A 22,685-nucleotide genomic window follows, 5' to 3' on the forward strand; every position below is an offset into this window, starting at 1 on the left:
AACACTTGCAAGCCAGATATGAAAGAAAGAAGAAAATCATCAGTCACACCACCGGGACTCGAACCAGGGACCTTGATATTAGCGAGCAATGCTCTAACCAACTGACCTACAGTTCGAGTCCGGGTGGTGTGACTGATGATTTTATTCTGTCTTTCATATCTGGCTTGCAAGTGTTGTTTTTTGGAGAGAAAAGACCAGTACGTGGCATGTGGCCTCTAATTTCCTAAAACTTTGAATTATATTATTATTAATGCAATGAATATAACTAAATGCGCACTCATATCACAACCACGGGGTCGAATAATGTATTCCAGAACGTTTTCGTGTTACAATTATCAATGGAATTCGTGACTAAAGAGAATGATGACACTACAATAGGATATATACACTTGGAGTGAAACAGCGAGGATACAAGCATAGTAAGAAAAATAGCACAAACCTAGGAACAATTTCCACAGGTAATAAACTATAGGTGAGGTGAGAAATGATAGAAATTTCAGTAAGTGCAGTGTGACAATGGACATGCATTATTAAGATTATTGTCTCCACGTCAGAACTAAATATTGCGACAGAGCTTTTGGCCATATTTTCAATTCATTGCACTCCCAACTCATCACAACCACGCGCTCTTCAGCCGAACCATACAGACACCAGTCTCCACGTCGCCTTTTTATATATTATTATTATTATTATACAAAGGAAAAGGAAATATGGATACGAGTTAAGCGTAACTCTCCATTACTGTACTTGTAACTGGATACTAAATTATACAGCCAGAAATTGCAATAACTAGGCACAAAACTGACAGAGTATTGAGACATTCGACGTCCTGACACCTGGCCTCAACACATCTCCGTAGCGCTAACCGACAGCCTTCCGATTTGGAAGAACATCCGACTTTCAAATTGCACACCTGATGAGCTGTCACGAACCACACGGCGAAACGTACGTCGTGTGAAACAACTTGTTTTGGAGTCAACTACTCCATCACAATGTCATGCATGAGGAGTACTGTAGGAGTTTGGCTTTCGGCTTGTACAATTCGTTTTCGCAAAGCTTCCCCTTTATTTACTTATCTTTTATATTTATGACCCGCCCAAGTTGGGTTCGTGTGCTGCTTTGCTGCTTCGAATTGTAGTTAGACCGCTTTGTCAAATATCGTACTGGTCTCGTCATCGTCTAGTAGCAATCTACATTCTTTGTTCCGTTGGGACTGTAGCTTTTGCTCGTTTTCGTTGCGCTTGCCTTCCCCTTGTTGGTCTTTCCACAACCCTGAACCGCCCAAGTTGGAAGGCTGTCGGTTAGCGCTACGGAGATGTGTTGAAGCTAAGTGTCAGGACGTCGAATGTCTCAGTACTCTGTCAGCTTTGTGCCTAGTTATTGCATTTTCTGACTGTATAATATATAGTATCCAGTTACAAGTACAGTAATGGAGAGTTACTCTTAACTCGTATCCATATGTTCTTTTCCTTTGTACATTTATTAATGGCTCAACATCCGAGTTTCGAATTATTATTATTATTATAAGACACAATCTCAAAGCATGTGTTAGGTACCACCTCCCGTACCTTTTGTAGCTGGCCTGCATGCACTTGCGTACTCACCTTTTGTCTCCTTCTGTTCCGTTGGCCTGGGTAGCTACTTGCGCGCCCATAGTTGCCATAGCTACCCAGGCCCTTTATCTTGCCGTTCAGACTTGATCTCTCTCTCTCTCTTTTCTCACTCTTAAATGTAGTCGTTTCGTTCGTCTTGGTCTCTTGTCTCGTCGTCTATAATAAATGTCGTTCCCCCAACCTACCTGTTCCCGTTGTAATGTTTGGATAATGTGTCGTCAGTCGTCCTGTTTCGAACTCAACATTGGTGCCCGATTATTGATCGACCCACGACCCTGAGATCATCCCATGCCCAGTCGTCCTCAACTGCCATTCGTCTCGTCTATGTCAACCTCTTCTCGTCCATGTCAGTCTCGTCTCTCCTACGCCAAACTCGTCTCGTCTCTATCAACTTCGTCTCATCCACGCCAACTTCGTCTCGTCTATGTCAACCTCGTGTCGTTCACGCCATGCAGGTCAGCTACCTTTCTCTCTTTCTTTCTTTTGTATGCGTTCCTTCTCCGTCACATGTATTTTCGTGAATTTTTTTGTAGTGTGTGTGCGCGCGGGTGTCCTTCATTAATATCAGGGGTCCGATCATGGTGAGCCACGCTCTCTTATTTATGTCGTATATTAAAGTGTAACTAGGTTCTATTAGCCGTGCAAAATACTAGTCATCAGAATACAATTCAAGTCCCTCGTCGAACTCCAATAGTTATTTGTTGTGCCATGTTTTGAAGGGGCGTTTGGGCCCGTTGTTATTGGCAATGTACACACTATAGTATGAGTAGTACAGGAACGTTGACGGTTGTAATGATCTGTAGTGCATTTTTTAGTACACACTTTTGTGAGGTCCGTGCGTTGTGTGTGTGTGTGTTTTCTCCTTTAGTGATTTTTTTAAATCTTTTTCTCTATTTTTTTCTCTCCGCGAGGACGCGGGATATTTTTTCATGGAGGGGTGGTATGTTAGGTACCTCCTCCCGTACCTTTTCTAGCTGGCCTGCATGCACTTGCGTACTCACCTTTTGTCTCCTTTTGTTCCGTTGGCCTGGGGAGCTACTAATAATAATAATAATAATAATAATAATAATAATAATAATAATAGCACATTTCGCGTAGTAGAGCACTAAATAAAGAAATTCAGTGTTTTTTCCGCTTCTGTCTTGTGAGCATCATCAGCTAGGTGTAGTAGCTGCTGATACCGATTTCTCGCCGGGTGTCGAGCTGCACAGTTTCCTCCAGTCTGTCTTGTCTGCTGCTTGTTGTCGGCACCTGGAAAGGTCTTCCATGGTCTTCATTGGCAGACCCAGCTTATTCAGCTGAGCAACCAGACTTGTGGCCAGTGTCAACCTTGGCCGTCCACGAGGTGCTTTGTTGCCCTTGTCAAAATAGCCGCTCATGGCTACTTGCGGTGGCGTGTCCGTGTCCATCCGTAGCACATGACCGGTCATTCGTAGTCGCCTACATGCAACTGTGTCTGATATAGGGTTGCTCTTGGTTCTCCGGTATAGGTCGTCGTTTGAAATTGTGTCTGGGTATCGTATTCCAAGGAGTGATCGCATTTGACGCCGGTGGAATGCGTCTGCCTTGGCCATTGCTGTTGACGATAATCCCCAGGTCTCGCAATTGTACAGGAATGTCGGCAGTACGATAGCGTTGTACAAGCGTAAGCGTGTCTTCTCCGCTACTTTATCTCTACGCAGCCATAGGGCGTACAGCTGGCCAAACACGCGAGAGGCAAGTTCCATCCTGCGCCGAACATCCTCTTCCTCCCCCATCAAGGAGCCAAGCTGCCTAGATGCCCGCCAGCTCTCGGATTCAGGTGACACACGGATCCACTCTGTTTTATCTGGATTTACTTTTAATGACCAATCGTGCAGTGTGTCTGCTATTACAGGCAGAGCATTCTCAAGCCACAGCCTGCAGGTTGAATAATAGGAGATGTCATCTGCATAACCCGTCTCTGGTGGTAGACTTGCGTCGCCAGCAGGCCGGGGCGCGAGACGAGTTCTGCATTCCTGTAGTGCAGCCTCCAGATAGCAGATGAAGAGAACTGGGCTGAGACTGTCGCCTTGTGGTGTTCCAATAGTGCTCTCAAACGGTTCAGCAGTGGCACTTGCAACCTTAACAGTGATAGTTGTGCTGTGGAGTAGGTGGTGGATGAGACATGTGCAATCTGGATTGGTGATTGCAGACATCACTTCCAGCAGCTTCAGGCGGTTAATCGTATCGAAGGCCTTGGACATGTCCAGGCCTAGAATGTGAAATTGCTGTCGGTAACGAATGGCTCTTGCAGCGATCCACCGCTGGGTCCATACCACGTCCGCTGTACTACGGCCCGGGCGGAAGCCGGACTGTGTAGTACCAAGATGACGAGAGAGTGCCCCGGATTCCGTGATGCGCCGAAGCACAATGATCGATATCACTTTGCGGATAGATTTTAATAAAGTGATGGGCCGCAGAGTGGTTACAGGACCCTTGGGCTTGTTAGGCTTAGCGAGAGGTATGAGTATTCCTGGTCCAATAGCCGTCGATAAATTGGCACCCTGCGAGAGAGCAGCGTTGACGAAATTTGCTATGACCGGCGCTAGCACCTCGGATCCATATTTCAGGAGCTCTGCTGGGATTTTATCTGGACCACAGGCCTTCCCGTTTCGCAGGCGCTTGAGGGCAGTGGCGACTTCAGATTCGGAGATGGGAGTGGCGAGGGAGTATGGTGATGGCGGTGGTATTTCACCTGCTGTTTTGGCACTGAATTGTGAGGAGAAGTGATCTCGAACTCGACTGGCCTTGTCTGTGGCATGAGCAAGAATACATCCATCAGCTCGCTCGACAATCAATGGTGATCGTTGTCCACTACCACTCTTTAGCTGCGCTGCTGCAGTAAACATCTGAGCAGATGTAGGTGCCTTTTCAACCCGCTCTGCAATCCTATCCAGGCGTTCCATGGCATCGCTGCGCTGAATATTTCTGATCTGGTGCATGATGCAGTTCCGTTCCCTCTTTAGCTCTTCTGGATTGTGATGGCCTGATTGCTGAAGTAATCTGATTTCCCGTTGGCGCCGTGAGAGGGTTTCAACCTCTGGATTAGGTACACAAACCCTGCGTGAACCGCTTCTGTGCATGCGTCCAAGAGTGCTCTCTGCCACGTCCATGACCGCTTGCGCTGTTGAGTCCCAGGTACTGATCACGGAGCCACTGTCAGATGACCCACAAAATGCAGGTTGTTCACGCAGTTTCTGGCAGAGGCTGGACTGATATTCCTTACGGACGTCAGCGTTTTCTAGTCTCTGGATTGCGATGGGAGCAGCGGCCTTGCCTGCTGCGGCAATGTGTACACGGTATAGACCAGTCAGTTCCATGTCCGCAATGACTATTTTATGATCGCTGAATGTCTCGGTTCCAGCATACGAATGAGCTCTCACAACTAGTGGCTTGTAGCGCTTTGGGATCACGATGTAGTCAATCATGTTGTGGATCATTTTCCTGAGGCCATCAGGGGATGCCATGCATCCAGTCCATGTGGTTCTATAGCGCATTGAGTAGCGGAAGAGCGTATTAGCCAACACCAGATGATGCATGTTAGCCCACTCTACCAGCGCTTGACCATTGTCATTTCTTACACCTTTGCCATATTGACCCACACACGCTGCTTCACCTGCTCCGACCTTGCTGTTAAAATCACCAAGCCCAATCACGAGTGTTCTTCCACTGCACTTGTTCCAGGCTGTGGACAAGGCGTCATAGAACCTTTCACGAACCTCAGGATTACTCTGCGCTGCTGGGTTTGTGGGGCCATATGCCACGACGAAACGAACAGGTAAGGTATTGCCCTTGCCTTGCGGAATGGAGAGGTCGACAGTTCTGACTCGGTCGGAAATTTTTTTGAATGTTGATACAAATTTGTTGAGCATGTTCGATATGACAAATCCATTACCTCCATGCCGGCCCTCTGCTTGACCGAAGCTGACAAACCGATGCGAATCACCGAGAGGCTTATCGACGGTCGTTGTCATCTTGAGCTCCTGAGGTCCCCAGAAATCAATACGATAGGCGTCCATGTCACGAGCTAGTTGCTGTTGCTTCGACGCAGAACAAAGTCCGCGCACGTTGAACGTGGCGAAACGAAACCCCCGGGGTATCATTTTTCAGAAGAGTTATTGAAAGTTATTGAAACGTTAGATGTCACAAGCTTTGACAGTCAGGTAAGAAGGAGAAAGAAGAGAAAAAGGAGAGAGAGAGAGAAAAGAAAGCTAGGCAGTCAGCCTAACACCGCAAGCTACTTGCGCGCCCATATTTGCTATAGCTACCCAGGCTCTTTATCTTGCCGTTCAGACTTGATCTCTCTCTCTTTTCTCACTCTTCAATGTAGTCGTTTCGTTCGTCTTGGTCTCTTGTCTCGTCGTCTATAATAAATGTCGTTCCCCCAACCTACCTGTTCCCGTTGTAAAGTCTGGATAATGTGTCGTCAGTCGTCCTGTTTCGAACTCAACACATGTAACAAGCAAATCTAATGCAGGGACAGAATCCCCTGAGACAAGTATATATGATTAACTGGTGACAGACAAAGTGAAAGCTAACATGTTTTACTTTGTGAACATTTGCCGGTTCATAATACTTGCAATGTGTTGTCTATTTCCGCTCCTTTTTGGGTTTTTTTGGTATCATAATGGACAAAGGACTCGCTCATTTTGAGTTGCAGTATCAGGAACTTTTTAGCTTTTTCTGAAAATATGGATGCGCTGCGGCCCACTACCCTTCACTTTGTGTGTTGTCGCTATTGCTGTCTATGTCTCTGTGTATGCCAGTTTATGTGGAGCGAGAAGGAAGCGATTTCAGCACCTTTCACTTGTTTTGGCACGGTTGCGAAAAGCAGAAGTTGCGTTTTTTGGCATTTTTAGGAAAGGGCTAATCACCACCACATAGAGTCTTGGCTACATCCAGGAATGCAATGGCCATCATATCCAAATATCCCTAAATTTCATCGCCAAAATAGCCAAATTTCAGGGGCCATAGTGGGAACCATTTACGCCGACTATTTTTCTGAGCCATACAGTGCAGGAAACGTTTTCTGAAAATATACAAATTGGATTATTTGCACTTCCCAACATTGCAACATTGCCAATTTCCTACCAGACAACAGAAAGCGCGTCCTCAGGATCCTACACCAGGCACCGCTCCAGACACCAGCACGCACAACACTGCAGCGTGGTCACCTCTACCAAGTCTGACAAGAAATTTGAACTGACAATCCTTGTCACTCCAAAGAACAACCATTTCCTTCCATGAACGACTCTAATTTCACTATCCGCAAAGCTCTGCAGAAGTGCAAAAAAGGTTGAAAAAATCTCGATTTGAGCGATCGAAGTACGATATTTTTGCGTCCTGAAACTGGCCGTGCGCCGACTGTTTACCGCGTGACATAGCAGATCGTCGGATGTGATCAAGTTGATCCAAAATCAAGATCAGAACCAAGATCTGGACGACGAAGGCTGGTCAAACCCGCCAGGGCCTATCTGAAGCTTGCCTTCTACTGGGAGGCAGTTGGAGCCACGTGGAGTAGGAGGGAAAAAAGGGGAAATTGGGAATAGGGTAGATCTAGCTGGAGGTGGACAAACGCGGTTTCGGGTGGTACCATCCGAAGTAGACCAATTAAGTAACTGCAAATTAGCAGGGTGCTGGTCAAGTAAATGGAATGAACCAGGGTGCACTTGGAAGCATCAAGGTAGCGTTGCAAGGTGGAAGTAGATGCAGCAGCCTACAAGTCTGGATTTGAGTTGTAACGATCCGCACTAAAAATTATTCGCAGTAAACGGCGATGAAGAACTTCTAATTTAGCGATTCGGGATTTGTTAATGCTAGACAAATAGGCTCCGGCGGATTATGCTGGCGAAATCATGGAATTATGCTTTCATGGATTCTCGCAATATGCTCGCAAAATCCTCATACTGTGCTTTGTCACGTAGGGATACATATTCATTTTGTTTCACTTATGGAGCCTCAAACTTCGGAAATTGTGTGCCTTTTCGTACATGTGCTTGCAAGTGGCCATTAGTACAACTAAATACATGAATATCCCCATAACAAGATGACCATACATGCTAGAGATCAACATGGAAAGGAGAAAACATGACTTCTTCTAATCATTAGTTGAGTTCTTTTGTACCTTTCATTGCCAAATTATTTTTAGTTACCTTTGAAAATTATAGTGTTCAACTGTCTTCGTAATCGTCATACTCGTCCACCGATGTCACCCTCACCCTGGGAATAATCAATTCATCTCTCCCGTAGCTCCACATCTCCTTCCACCATGACCAAACATAAACTATACCTCATTTGTTTAAGAGAGCATGTCTGAGAATACCAAAGTATGTGTGCAAGTGGATCTCTCCGATTTCGCTCAAAATTTGCAGGTAGGTTCCCTTTGGGGTGTGGATCGATTGTGAAAAGCCCTTGAAAAAGTTTCTGAAGGGAACCTTGAAATTTGCATACCCCTCAAAAATGGTCGAAATATCACATTATTTATGGGTCTAGAAACGAGTCAAGCCACAGCGTATACGAACAAGCTATTAAAAAAACTCGATCAAGCCAACATTGCCTCACCTTAGAAGAGTTCCTGGAGCAGTACCGCTTAGCCACGCCAGCATCCCAGAAGACGAGGTCCATCACCCCCTGACGCCACAAATGATCGTCTTGAAAATAGCCAATTTACAAGCGCTGGAAAAACAGCCAGCTACGTCCTCAATTGGCCAGAACTATACACCGGCAGATAGTAGAACACCTCTTCTAGCGCTGAGGACATGTCCCCCATCTTCCTTTTTGGGGTTTTCTTGAAATAAACTTTTTTGAATTTTTCCACTCGACCATGCTGAAATACGGCCAAAGTCATACCTGCGCAGGAAAGCTCGCCCCTCCGCGACGTTTCCTCAGCAATTTCTACTCCAACACTACTCCCAGGGCCGCAGAACAAAGTGTAGTGTTGACTCTGCCAAGGAAAAGCAGCGGTGCACTACCCACCTCGCAGCTCAGATCACCACCGGCGGATCGGAGTCGTTGGAGAGCATTCGGCCGGACGAGGCAACTATGTCGGCACTGCTAATTCGCCACCGCGCAGTACTGAGGGCACCAGCGGCCACCATCCAAGACCGCCTGCCGCAGCCACAACAACGAGCAAAACCTTGGCAGGCGAGAAGAGCGGGTCCTGTACCCTCACCACCGTCCCTATGGCTGAGCATGGTTCCAACTTTGATGTGAAAGCTTACTTTCACGATCGTATCCGGCTCCGGTACTGTAGGCCTCTTGAAAACCTGCCAGCATCCTGTCTATGTGGCTCAAGGTTCGCACTTGACCTTGCCCACATTTGTAAGCTGTCGGAATTCATCTACATGCGACACAATGCTCCCACCGACTTTCTCGCGTCGTTCACGAAGGAGCTCCATCATGATGTGGAGGCGGAGCCACCATTGCAGCCCCTAACTGGTGAAACCTTTCACCATCGGTCAGCCAACACTGATCCTGATGCCCGTGCCGACTTGCAAGTAAAGGGATTCTGGACCGATAGCCGCAATGCATTCTTCGATACAAGGGTATTTCATCCTCACGCGTGAAGCTAGCGGTCCAAGTCTCTACCCTCCGTCTACCGAAGGTTTGAAGGCGAGAAGAAGAGTGCTTACGGTGAACGTGTCAATGGAGTCGAGCATGGCTCATTCAAACCGTTAATCCTCTCCTACTGTGGTGGAATGAGCTCATAAGCAGCCGTAGTAGTCAAGACGCTGGTGCATGACTTCGCCACCAAACGCAAAGCTGCCTATAGCCGGGTTGTAGCTTGGCTGCGGTGCTGCTTGGTATATTTTCTTGACACTTCTGCACTCCGTTGCTGCGTACACGGATCACGCCCTGTTCGCCGTCGTCACGGTCTTTTCCTGTTAGCTCTGTTTGTCAAGTACATGAGATACAATGTCATTCTTGTCGCTTTTCCTTCAACAACTAGCTGCTTGCAGCATGGTAAACGACAGTATCATGTATTTTCATATTTTCATTGTACTTGTACCTATTTGTAGTACCTCCCGGGATCAGTATTTTCATTTGAAATACTCTTCACCAAAATGCCTCATTCTTAGCATTCTTTTATTCGCTTCCATGTAATTGGGCTTATTGCCCGCTTGGTAATGTGAATTCAAACAAAAAGAACAACAACAACAACTTCGACCTCGCACCTGTCCACCTTGTCCAGGCTGAGGCGCGTCTGGCTCGACATAAGACTGTATTCACAGCCATTTATCTCCTTTCTTTCTGTTGTATAATTACTGTCCGGCGTGTTTTTACCGCCATATTGACAGGTGCGTGTTTACAACCATACTTATAAATAAAGTAGTAACTGCACATTGTTCTGTGACTGCTCATGGGGCCTTGTGACTTGTACATTGATTTGTGAATGGTCATGGCTGATTTGTGACTGTCATACTGTTTGTTATGGCCTTGACTGGTCACTGCTTCCTACATATTTACTCAGCCTGCATAGTCACAGCAAAGGCGCCAAGTACCTAGGAATATTTCAGAAGAAGGCAGAGTTCATGCTACATGAAAAGTAGTGCGAATTATAACAGTTGCAAAATGACTGCTGATTAAATATAATTTACTACATTATCCACCACCATCACCGGTCATTATCTCATCGTTTATCATTATTCAAGCGTTAGGGCAAAATCGAGGTGCTGTATCTCTTTCTTGCTAATAAAAGGGCTTGTGACGTGTTTTTGTGGGTGAAGGGCTTCCTATTTGCGTCGCCGAGAACGCTCATCATTTGGCGACCAATGCCGCTTGCATGATTTGTATGATGGACGCATCGATAATAGTGTGTTCTTTGTCGTTTACAGGCATGCTTGGTAAAATATTATTTTTTATTGTTAATAATAACGACCTACTTCTTGCCCAGGGATATCAACTCTTGACCAAGGCATTACCCGAAACACAATTTGCCTTCCGCAAGAAATGTTCCACGGAAGACGCCCTCTGTGTGCTGACTGATAATCTGCAGAAGGCGAGAGACAGTGGCAAGACCACAGGGCTGTGCCTACTAGACATGTCGAAGGCCTTGTTGTATCGCGCAACTCTTTATATCCCTGGAAAACTGAGCGCAAAACCTTTCCTGCGGTGTCTCAACATTAGCAATCCGAGATATTTAGAGAGAGCAGGAGCGTGACATGGCGGCTTGGAGTGGTAAGACCGGTGGTCCGGGGTGTCCCCCGGAGAAAAATAAGGGTTATTCGGCAAACAGGGCACGTTTTTAGCACTCTACAGCCGCAAAGGAGGGTCCCTCTAGCAGTTATTCGACAACCCCACTCACTTTCCAGCTCAAAAAACATACTCCTCCTGGATTTTTGGTATTTTCTGTACATCTTAGGTAGCCAAGCAAGGCAAAAGAAGCTAATGTACTGTAAATTGTAGGCAGAATGCGTAAACGCGTCCATGGCCAATCTGCTCATACTGAAAAAACAGTACACGCATCCATAGCATGGAAAGGGTTAATGTTGCCAAGCTCCACTGGAGCCAACTTCATTACATGAGGAAATCATTACACTTTGGGTTGCATGGTTTAGGTCCACCTGTTTTAACCTCAATACTGATGACTCATGGCCGATAATTACATGTACAACAGAACAGACTGTATAGATTTAAAAACTATGTGAATACAATTTGCGTTCATTCAAATGCCATACCCTTACTTTTAGGCACATATCGTTTACAGAGGTACCGAAGTCTATGGTTGTTGTCCCAGTTCCGTAATCTGAAAATGTCTGGCTGATAGTATCCGTATATGTAATCATCCCGAGTCGCTGGAAATTTTGATCCCCATGGAAGTTGCGCCGTAACGGCCGACAATGCAGCTTCCCATTTCCAAGCAGTCCAGTTTCCGGCGCTCCATGTACCAGTCAGGCCTACCCACGTGGCGGATAATCCTTCTGCGGTCCGGTTAGCACACTGCAGCTGAGCCATTGTCTGGACAGTAGCCAGTGATCCGCCAAAGAACCTACAGGATATGTTGGCGTCTTTCCAGGTTTTGTGGTCATCTTGAAAAGTCCAATCGACTTGCCAAGTGCTGGTGCTGGTTTGAGCACACGCATCCCATTTCACTGCACAGAGTGAATCAATGCACAATAATTATCTGAAATTACCTTGGATGTTATGACAATTGATTTTTATTTCAAGTTATAGAAGTAACATAAAAGAGGAAGATGACTTATCTATACGGCGAAACGATTGTCGTGTGAAACTACTGTTTGTTACCTCTGCTTATTGTCCATCTAAAGTGTCAAAGTCGAAGTACAGTGCTGTTTTACTGAGACGTTCGGTTTTGCATGATTCTTGTTCGCATAGCTTCACCTTTTCTTGATATTAGCATCTTTTGAGCCGCGCAAGTTGTGTGGAATGTTGCTTTGCGTCCTTGAATCATGGTTTGACCGTATTGTCCAATGGTCTAGCCAGTGTCATCATCGACATGCATGGCTATCCGCGAACGTCCTTCACAGCTGAGACTTTCAGCTCTTGCTTATCTTGGTATTTTCATTTTCCGTGAAAATTCGATTCCTGATACAACTAAGACCATTACGATTTGCATAATCGGATCCTGGCTGTTCACTCTGTATTAATTTTCTGATGTTTACCTATGGGCATGAAACTTTAAGTTACGATTACAAGTACATAATTTTAGAGCGTTTCAGGAGGAAATTGTCCAGAAAGGATGCGAGAACAAAAAGACAGCGTTCCCGAAGGCAATGGTTTCACATAAATAGAGCATAAGGCAATGGTGCAGGAAAGAAGTGAGAACTTACAAACAAGGCAATCATGCAGAAAATATTCGGAACTGAAGAACTAGCGCTTCTAGGGGCTAAGACACAAAGAGGTATGGATAAGCGACTCAACACAGAGTCAGATGGTGCTCTTGAATTCATCCTTTTGTGATATACATCTAAGTTCAGCCAGCAGCTTATTCCAGAGAATGGCACCTTAGAAACGGATGTGGGACCGTCCCGCAGGACCCGGGAGGAAGGTGACTCATAAGAACCATGTGACCTGTCCGCGAGTGGCCCTTCGGTCATGATCTTCTGGAGAAGGTGCGTTTGGGGTGAAAAAATCCGGAGAAGGTCCCTCAGATAGACGTTAAAAAGGGTAGGGCCTAAAATACTTCCCTGAGAAACTCCTCGAGACACTGCAAGACTCGAAGACTGGCTGGCTTGCGTGGCGACACGCTGAGATCTCCCGGCGAGGTACGACGCAAACCAACGCAGCGCGCTTGCATAAACACGCATGCCATGGAGCGCAACGAGTAACTGTTGATGCTAGACGCGATCAAACGCTTTGCTGAGGTCGACAAAGGCTACACTGGTAGTCTATCCGCGGTCCTGGGCCAGTTTCCAATCATTTACAGCAAGTGTGAGCAGTTAGGTCGTGGAACGAGCTGGTCGGAACCCAATATGGTGTTCATGGAGGTCATTTTCGATGGTCAAACTGTCACATACCTGATTTAGAACCAGGCGCTCCAGAGTCTTAGCCAGAATCGACGTGATTGACACAGGACGATAGTTTGAAGGAGAAGTAGGGTCGCGCTTACGGGATTTCAATATTGGCGTGAAATTAGCCAACTTGAATTGTGTCGGGAACACAGCAGTGCACAAAGTGGTATTAAATATTAGAGTGAGGGAGAATGCGACAACTGGTGCAACGGCCTTCAGGATGCTCGGGAGGAGACTTTCTGGCACAGGCGCTTTCATCCCGTCGAGTTTCTGAAGGTGCCGAAGTATCTCATCCTCAGAAATAAAACGAAACTCGTGCAAGTCACACCGTCTTGAGGTACCACTTGGAACAAAATAACCCGGGTTCGGATCTGACACAATACTATGGAAATACCTGTTCAAGGTATCTGCCTGGACGAAAGGGTCAGTTCTTGGGTTTGTGCGCCGAGTGACTGAGTTGATGGTGCTCCAAAGAACCCTAGGATCTCGCCGGTAATCGTCACAGATGGAGCGGAAGTGGGCATTTTGGAGTTGGCGATAAAGGTTAGTGTGCATGGGCGGCTTAAGAACGACCAGTTGCGCCAGGGCGATGTGGTCATGGTGAGCCTGCTAGAGCAGCAGGCTACTAAACCATGTCCTGTGTCGGTCATAGAGGATTTCTTGGAGAGAGCACGGCATGTACCCACTCAACCTCTCTTTGGCAAGGTCTCCGCAGCAGCCCACCAGTCATGTCTGCTGGGAAAGATGACATACACAGCAATGGCACTGGGCCACTGACACTTTGTATGATGTATGCACATCTGCCCACACACTGCTGCTTATTGCCATACGCCTCGTGCCCTGCTTACTCCTTTCTCTGGATCTGAATGTGCACCTATTACGCATTATATAATTATACTCTATTTAGTTCTCTCCCCCTCTCTTGCTCCCAACCCTCCCCGCTCTCACACTCTCTCTCTCTCTCTCTCTCTCTCTCCCTCTCGCTCTCTCTCTCTCATTTTTTTAAATACTTTATTTACTTCTCTTATTTAGTTCTCTTGCTCCCCAACCCTCCCCGCTCTCTCTCTCTCCTCTCTCTCTCTCTCTCTCTCTCTCTCTCTCTCTCTCTCTCTCTCTATCTCTATCTCTATCTCTATCTCTCTCTTTCTCTCTCTCTCTCTCTTGCTCTCTCTATCTCTCTTTCTCTCTCTCACTCTCTGTCTATGTCTCTCTCTCGTTCTCTCTCTGCTATTGGCGCGCTTGGTTGTGATGAAGCCGAGACCCAAGGTCGGCAGGGCATCCCAGAACACGCCACCACTCCCCTTATTCATGGCCCATACATGACGGGTTTACGTGGCTCTAGTAAAAATAAAATAAAAAATAAAATAAAAATATGCCCGGGCGCGCGAATTAATCCACACAGCTCTTGCCCGCGTAATTGCAGACCCCACAGTGTGTGGCACGCACAGCCTCCGCTCGGGGGGAGCGACGTCAGCGGCCAATGCTGGCATGCCAGAGCGCCTTCTTTAGCGGCAGGGGTATAAAGTCATCCACATGTAAGAATATGTATGTGGAGGATTCCCTCAAGGACATGCTGTTTGTGTCTCGCGCTATACTGCACCAGTGCCTGTCTTGTCGGCTATCCTTTCCGTCGTGAGTGAACAAAGACTACACTACCACTGTGACCTTTATCTTTCTGTTGTGTGTGGGTGTGTCTGCGGTGGACGCAGAGGCCAGCCAGATGGCAAAAAATAATCATGCATCTATGAAGCGCCAGGCGCAAACTGATGGTAATGGTGGGGAGAAGGCAAGATCTGTTGCAAAATACGATTTCCAGTCTAGAAAGCTAGTTTGGGTAGGCTTGTATGTACCTCCACATTTCCAACTGTGTGCTTCCCGCCAAATTAATCAAACCTATGTACAGCTGCAGTGGTGGCTTCTTCTACAATCCCCTGTGTGTTTTGGGTTTCCATGGTCATATTGTTTTGGTGGATGTCTATAACATTAGTACTGTTTATATAGGTGTTTTCGTTTCACAGCTCTTGTGGCCTGTGTCAGGATAATTATGTTGCTCTCGTGCTATTTATTTTCCTCCTTTTTCTGGGAGACGTGTGTTGCCAAATCTTCTATCTTCGCACTTAACTGGACCAATGGCAAACAGTTTTTAGGCCGTACGGAAACAACAGTTGATGTGGTCGAATGAAGCTAAATGCCTGATTGCAAGTGCACATCGAATATTGCTTGCGTTAGGCTAGTGTGTGTAACCACCAACCAGCCGTGTGTGAACTGCTACCCTGAGCTCAATTCTCCCAGTCTGGGACTAAACCAACTCAACATCCATTCCCGGGACGTTGCTTCCTTCGCATACGCTTCTTATCGCCACCCAACGTTGCATATCAGTGCAGACGGTGTGATACATTGATTGCTACTAACTGAAAATCAAGATGCGGAAAGCGAGGAGATGAACAATGACCGCGACAGTAGTGAGAATACCTCTGCAGGGCCTGATTGGGAAAACGAAAGGCGAACTTGGGGGAGAAGACCAGCTCCTCATTTACAAGCAGCTTGTCCCGTCGGTATTCAAAAGACGTTAATTGAGTCGGGCGCGAGCAATGGTTCACAAAGCTTTAAACCTCTGAGACCCGAACGGAGAAATTCGATCATTTGGTATACAGTGACACTAAACAAAATATACTTCGTATCTCTGACGGTCCTTCCCAGATTTACATAAACATGCTACCGTGGTGAGGCTCGAGGAAAGAACTTTCGATATTTCCTTTAATCAACTACAAGTACGCACGCCACTTTATTGAGGCGAAAGGATCTACTAATTCAAAGATTTGGATATACTCTCCCATTAGAAATACCCGTCAACCGTCCACGGGTCATCATCTTCTAACCGGATTCATGCATTAAAACTTTCTTTGTGTTCCCTATAAAAAGGTGATGACGCCTGTTTGAAATTCCCCCGTAAAATAAGATAAGAATAAAATAATAATGTAATGACTTACCTGGAGGCAAAGTGGTGATGCGAATGGATATGGACTGATCACTATCTCCGTATTCATTGCTATTATACGTACTGATGATGTAGGTGGTGTTTATAGTCAAACCTGTTAAGGTGACTCTATTAGAAACGCTGCATGCTGACACCGACGGCAGATTCCCATTCTGATCAATAGCTGGTTTTCCGTACGCACAGTACTGAAGTATGGGTAGGCTGCCTACTTCCATCGGACTTAGCAGCACGGTGATCGCAGAACTGAAGATGCTCATTTCCAGAGGCGGTTTTGGTGCTGAAAGTGGACAAAAACATAACACGTATGGTATCCCAGGAAAAATCGACATGTGACACACAGTTCTGTTAGCTCATTGGATTATGTTTTTATTGCTTTTCACGCGACAAGGGTGTTTAGGGTCAAGATGAGTTTTTAAGGTATTATGCTCTGATTGTAGTCCTGTCTAGCTATAATTTAATCACAGATGGAAATTGCTCCACAAATGAATCAATGGAGATGCGTTTTGTGTGTGATCACGAGCCAAAAGTGTTGTTAGGTTCACAATTCGAATGTGTCTTTCTCCCTATCAGTCTAGAGCAGGTAAGCACCCCTTCATGTGCGCCGCACTCTATAATATAGGGTAGGGGAAATAAATGGCCCAGAATCTGCGAAAACCAGGCTTAGGGTGAAATTCCACAAAATGACCTTTTCCCATTTTCAGCTTCTACTGGGCATGGGGGGTCAGGAAACAAAATATTACAGGTGTGGGTCGACTCATAGTGGTATTAAAAGCATCTCAAACACACCAGGGTATTATGTTAAAAAATCCAAAAAAAAACACAAAATTGTTATCACAGGAAAGAAATGAAGAGAGATCCACCAGACTGCAGGAAGAGACATGAATGATTTTTGTTTAGGTGATATGACAAGGTAGGCATGTTGAGGCAGGCTTGTTGTGGCCCCTTGGTGCTGCAGGCTGTAGTGGCCATGCACAGTTCTGCATGAATTTCGTTTGCTCCTCACTCAGCACATTCTGGGGCTGAATACATGTACTGGCATGCTCTGCCGCTACACACCACAAGGAAACCCGACTCCAGTTGAGATGGCACCCTTTGAAGGGTGAATCTAGTACAACTGTTCAGAAACAAGCAAGAACACAGCCTTTCAACGTGTCCCACTTTTCATAGTAAGCGCATAGTGTGCTGGCGTGCTGCAGTATCTGCTTGGTGCTGACCAGCAAGTGAAATATCAGCACGCCGTACAATCCCTTGCAGCTAGCTGTCCAGCGAGGAAAGTCTCGAGTGGGGGCCTCTCGATCTGCTCGCTCATTCCCCTGGCATTCAGTAGCACCTCATCGCGCCAAGGACTTCAATTAAAAACCGTTTTCACACTGCGCTTCAAGCCATTTTCCTCGTGAATTTGCTGCAAACGTATGAGCTCCGCTGCCCGCGTTCTCTTTGCGTGAGGCCCAGAAACAGCTAGTATCTCTGTACTTCGATTGGCTGGATCGATGTCGTCCAGGTTCTCCTCGCTATCGCCATCACGACTCTAACTGGAGACGATTTTTCACCATATTCCGCAAGCAGCAGCTAGCGCAGAAATTTCGCCATCCCTGAGTGTAGGAAATGGAATCCGTTCGATCAGCTCAAAAACTCTTCGTTGTGACTAGAGGAGTAGCAGGGAATACTCTACCGGAAGCCCTTTGACTTCCCTGACTGCTGAACCCCTTCCTGCCATGACTGCTGAAACCCTTCCTGCCATGACTGCTTCTTCTTCAAACAAGCGAGATTCTCTTTGGTTCCACTTCACTGCACTCGATCGTCCACGCGACACAACCTTTTTACAAAACATCATTTTTCTCCAAAAAATGATTTTCACCCTAAGCCTGGTTTTCGCAGATTCTGGGCCATTTATTATATATTGCACCTATTGCAGAGATTTGACGACAAGTAAATTTGAGTGGATCCACGAACTATGATGTTGTCACATTGGTGTAATCCGCGAATCTTTTAAGTGTGGAGTCAGTCAGCAGAAAAAGCAAGATTCAACGTTTAGAGCAGCAACTCTATTCACTGATCTTGGAGTGTATAATTAATGATTATGCAACAGGAGAAATGTGTCAGCCTTTACGGTAAAAAGCCTGTACTGAATTCTATAGGTGTTTCTCTCTATCTTCCAGTCTGTCCCAGTTCTCATCCACACTTCCTCTGACGTAACTCGCACCATCAATCTCCCATCATGTGAAAATGCTTACCAAACGCATGTGCGCAGTATCGTTTGCATGATGATGTTGCATCATCAATGTTCATCTGTTGATTGTCTTGGCAGGGTGAAAGTCTCACGAAAAAGCTTCATTACGAAAACTAACGAAATAGAGTGAGAAATGAATGAATTGAGAAGAGAGGGTTATACTTCCAGATCATTTCATTACGATCCAGGACGTGAAAAAAATAGCATCGATAATAATTTCACGGTTCGTCTCACACTCGGCTAGATGCCGAGTTTTTCGCATCGCTTTGAACGCCACCACCTTTCAAAATATAAATAGACATTCATAATTACATTTTATGGTCAAAAAGGAGAAGGACAACATGTTACGAGTTATGACTAACTTTCCATCAATGTACCCAGATCTTATACGCTCAAAAAGTGCGACAAAATGGCAAAAAAACTAACAAGATTGGGTGGTCTGTTGCTTTGCATCGTCGAGTTGTAGTGAGGCCGGTATGTCCAATAGTCGTACTAGTTTCGTCATCATCCAGTAACCTTTTTTCGGCATTGATTGTTGCCGTGATGCGTAGCTCGTGCTCTTCTTCATTGCGCTTTACTTCCCCTCTTGGACCTTCCGAGCCTTCCAAGTTGGAAGGACGTTGGTTTGCGCGTTGGAGAAGTGTTGGAGCTAGGTGTCAGGTCACCGAATGTCTCAGTGCTCCTAGTCTGACTGTATAAGATCTGGTTACGTTGTTGGACAGTTAGTCATAACTAGTAACATTTTGTCCTTCTCCTTTTTCACCATAATTTAAGTTGGCTCACCATCCGAGTTCAATTACATTTATGGCAATTATTTAATTCCAATGAATAGAGTAAGCTGCACACTCAGTACAGACACCATTAACAAAACTTGTTTTAATGTATAAAAGCCTGTTCCTTGAACGTTTTCGTGGCCATTTCTTCAGAAGGATTACTGTCTAATCCAAATGAATTCAAAACTTATTATATATACGCACAATGCAAGTAGTAACTTAGATCCTGTTTAGAGTGAGCACTTTGAGCTGTAAGAAAATTGTACCAGTTAAAAATATAAGGTGAAAACACATGAGATTAATATTATTAGCAACCGGAAAGTAACCATTTTCAAATGGTTAACGGTACTATTCGCCCAATACAATGTAACCATGCAATCAAAAAAGAAGTGAGAACTGTGGATCTAAATTCACAAACAAATTCAATGTAAACAAATTCTTTTCGTTTTGATAATGGTGTTTGTACTGCGTGCGCAGCTTACTCTATTTATTGTCTTAATTACATTTTTATGTCCATGTAAGCTTACATTTGTAGGGAGGAAAAGGGACCAAGACACTACATGTCACGCTTTATTCGATCCGAGTCAATAATTACATTAGTCAGCCAAACGTATTTTAGAGAGAATGAACCCATGATTTAGTTTTTCAATGGAGCATCTTTTGTGAACATCAGCCCAAAGGAATTGGCATGCTTACGTTCACTGCCGTGATGATACAAACATTCCAGTCAATGTGATTGGATGATTAACGCAGTCCTCTTTCATCTCCCTCTAGTAACTTTAAAAACTGAATAGACAAGTCACCTTTTATAGTAATACGTTTCTGATTTTTGTTATGTACCTCTTACCTTTTGGCAATGTTCCAATGTAGACTTCTGGAGACACGCTGCTGTGTATTCCGATCGTAGTGTTGTAAAATGCTCGGACTCGGTATAACGTGTTGGAACTTAGTTTTCCGAAAACCGTGGATACATTTGTGTCACAGACTGAAGTCGTGAAATTTGTGCTGTTTTTCCCGTACGCAAAGCAGAATCCAGTTATCCACTCCAGAAGTATGTGTGGCTGCAATATCCTTGCCGAGATCTCAGTTTCCGTGGAGTTGACAGTAATATTGGAAGGCGCTACATGGGAAAGAACATAACGTGTAACTTTGGAATGGTCAATGTACCAAGCAAAGCGTTTCAATTGGAAGTATAAACTGTAGTGTCTTCCACCACTGTTGTCGTTCACGCTTTTCAAATTCATGCTGCGATGAAATGTTTCACCACTGTTGTCATTAAGTTAACAATCTTGGTTTTCGGCGATATAAACCATTATCCAGAGTTACGGAGTACCCATAGGTAGTGTTTTCTGATGATCGCTTAGTGCATTAAACTCGTGAGTAAAACACTTTTTGCATCATCTTATTACTGTTTGATTGCGGAACATTCTAGAAGTTAGAGGACTGACGGCTGTGTTCAAGAAAAGTCTAGAGGGCATGACGAAATGTGTGGAGTTTTAAATCCTAAACCGAATTCATGAAATCCAACAGCATTAGAGTTTGGAACCAGCAGACAACCGGTTTGAAGAGAGAGTTGAAGAACGAACAAACGAGCGTTGGGTAACGAGCAGGAACAAATCTCTTCCGTCTCCGATAGTTCTGTGAGGCTATTTTGGTGCAGCTCACCTATAACAAACATCATGCCTAGAAGTCTAGGACACGTTCTATCCCACAACCCCGTTCTCTTATCATCAACAATTCTCCATCCACCAAGGTGTATCCTGTTGAGAGTAATCCTGGAGTGGTTGTGCTCACATTAAGAACACGTCAAGCAGGCAGGATCCTGGTAACTATCGCCCTTAATCTCTGCTGAATACCAACTCCACGATCCTTGATCGTATAGTAACTATAGAATCGGCTGTACCATCATTTCGCACCACTGCTCAATTATTCCAACAAAGCAGAATCCAGATATCCATGCCTGAATTATCTGTGGCTGCACTAAACGTGCGAAGACCTCAGATTCGGAAATTTGGGAAATCGACAAAGTGGAATTAGAAATTGGAATCAAGATACATGAAGTTTGAAGATTGAGGTGATCTAAGGTTAGGAACCCACGAGAGTTTCATTGTCAAACATAACGAGAGAGGACATTACAATACTTTGGTTTCTTTGTCCAGCACCACTTTACATACGTACCATATCACTTCAGCTGATCCTGGTTATATATTATGTTTACTTATCTGAACTGTGTTTAAGTCATTTTGGTGCACCAATATCCATTCATCTTCATACCGGGTATGATGGATAAACACACGGTGAGCACTATAGAGGTGATACGGTTGTGGTGGTCGCTGTACATGTCACGGGCCGAGTTACATATTGGATTGGCTAAAGTGGATTTCCCTTTCGAAACTTCTTTATTGCCAATTGCCCATAGTATAATTTTGAATTGTTTTCTTCTTTACACAGTGAATGCATACGATACTATAGTATTGTAGGTCAATGAAAGAGCGGAGTGTTGAAAGTCGGCATGTATTTCTTAAACCAGTATTTCTAACGCTGTACCGACAACTACACGCTAGTGAAGTCCAAGCTAGTATACCTTACCATTTGGTGTATATCTTTGACAGTAGAAACTTAGCTTCATTGTGCAAGAATCGATTCCGAAACCCTCTTCTTCAGGTGAATAATAACCACATTTTCGCTCTCCACTACCTCCTGTTGTTGAATTTCTCCATGGAATTGTACTCGGTATGGATGGAACAGGCAACACCCATGTCCATTTTTTAGATGGTCGTTGTAGAGCAACCCACACATTGCAAGTATTGCTTTCGCAGCCGGACGAGGCATTCCTGCAGTTATCACCTGAGGAACTGTTGCATTGACCATTTCGTGGTCCAAGCACTGACCCTGCGCACTCTGTATGGTTTATGCTCTGGAGATTGGCCAGAATGCTGCCTCTACCTGCGCACTCGGTGGTGGCCTCATCAAATGTCTTAGGTGTTGAAATGTAAAGTATCTCCATGAGTCCAAGAGATTTGCTCACGGAGCACACGTACCAGTTATCTTCACAAAAACATAGATTGCATTCGGACACAGCCACGATGAAACATTTGCCATATATGTTGGACTCAGTATAGAGTCCATGCACTATATGATGTCCAGCACCCTATATAGAGTCCATTGGTCCAAAATCCACTATACAGAGTCCAGGAGTCCAGGAGTCCACTCAGTTTTGATCAGCTTCATCCTGCCGCGCAATCCCCTATAAGGAGTACACTTTTTCTACAAGTCCCCTATTCACGGTCCAGGAGTCCAGTTTATCCAGTCACGGTGTCGTGTGTACATGTGTGTGTGTAGTGTAGTGCTCGAAAGAGAACAAACACCTTTTCAGTTTTTCTTTCAGTCGCGGCAGCGCATTCCTTTCTTCCGGTGACTTCAGCCATGGCTGCCAGTTCTGCTGTGCAGTTACTGACAGTAATCTGTCTCGAGGTGAAAAAGGAGGAAAAGGAGACGTTCAAAATCAAATCTAACAAGCGTCTTGTGGTTCTGAAGACGTTTCATCAGTGCGCGAGAAAAGCAGAAATAGGAGAACGA

General features: G+C 45.3%; 1 protein-coding gene across 1 annotated transcript in view; it reads right to left on the reverse strand.

The window, feature by feature from the left end:
- LOC135825932 (uncharacterized) overlaps window positions 1-22,143 on the reverse strand; it is a 33,283-nt gene extending 11,140 nt beyond the window's left edge. Inside the window, exons 1-4 of the mRNA XM_065338574.1 lie at window positions 21,696-22,143; window positions 19,954-20,226; window positions 16,096-16,380; window positions 11,318-11,725 (exon numbers count right to left, since the gene is read on the reverse strand). Of these exons, the coding sequence (XP_065194646.1) occupies window positions 11,318-11,725; window positions 16,096-16,380; window positions 19,954-20,226; window positions 21,696-22,113 (1,384 nt within the window). The 5' untranslated portion in view covers window positions 22,114-22,143. The remainder of the gene's footprint in view (window positions 1-11,317; window positions 11,726-16,095; window positions 16,381-19,953; window positions 20,227-21,695) is intronic.
- Window positions 22,144-22,685: the final 542 nt, after the last annotated feature.

This window comes from Sycon ciliatum, chromosome 10, assembly GCF_964019385.1.
Source record: "Sycon ciliatum chromosome 10, ocSycCili1.1, whole genome shotgun sequence".
In the NCBI taxonomy this organism is placed as follows: domain Eukaryota; kingdom Metazoa; phylum Porifera; class Calcarea; order Leucosolenida; family Sycettidae; genus Sycon; species Sycon ciliatum.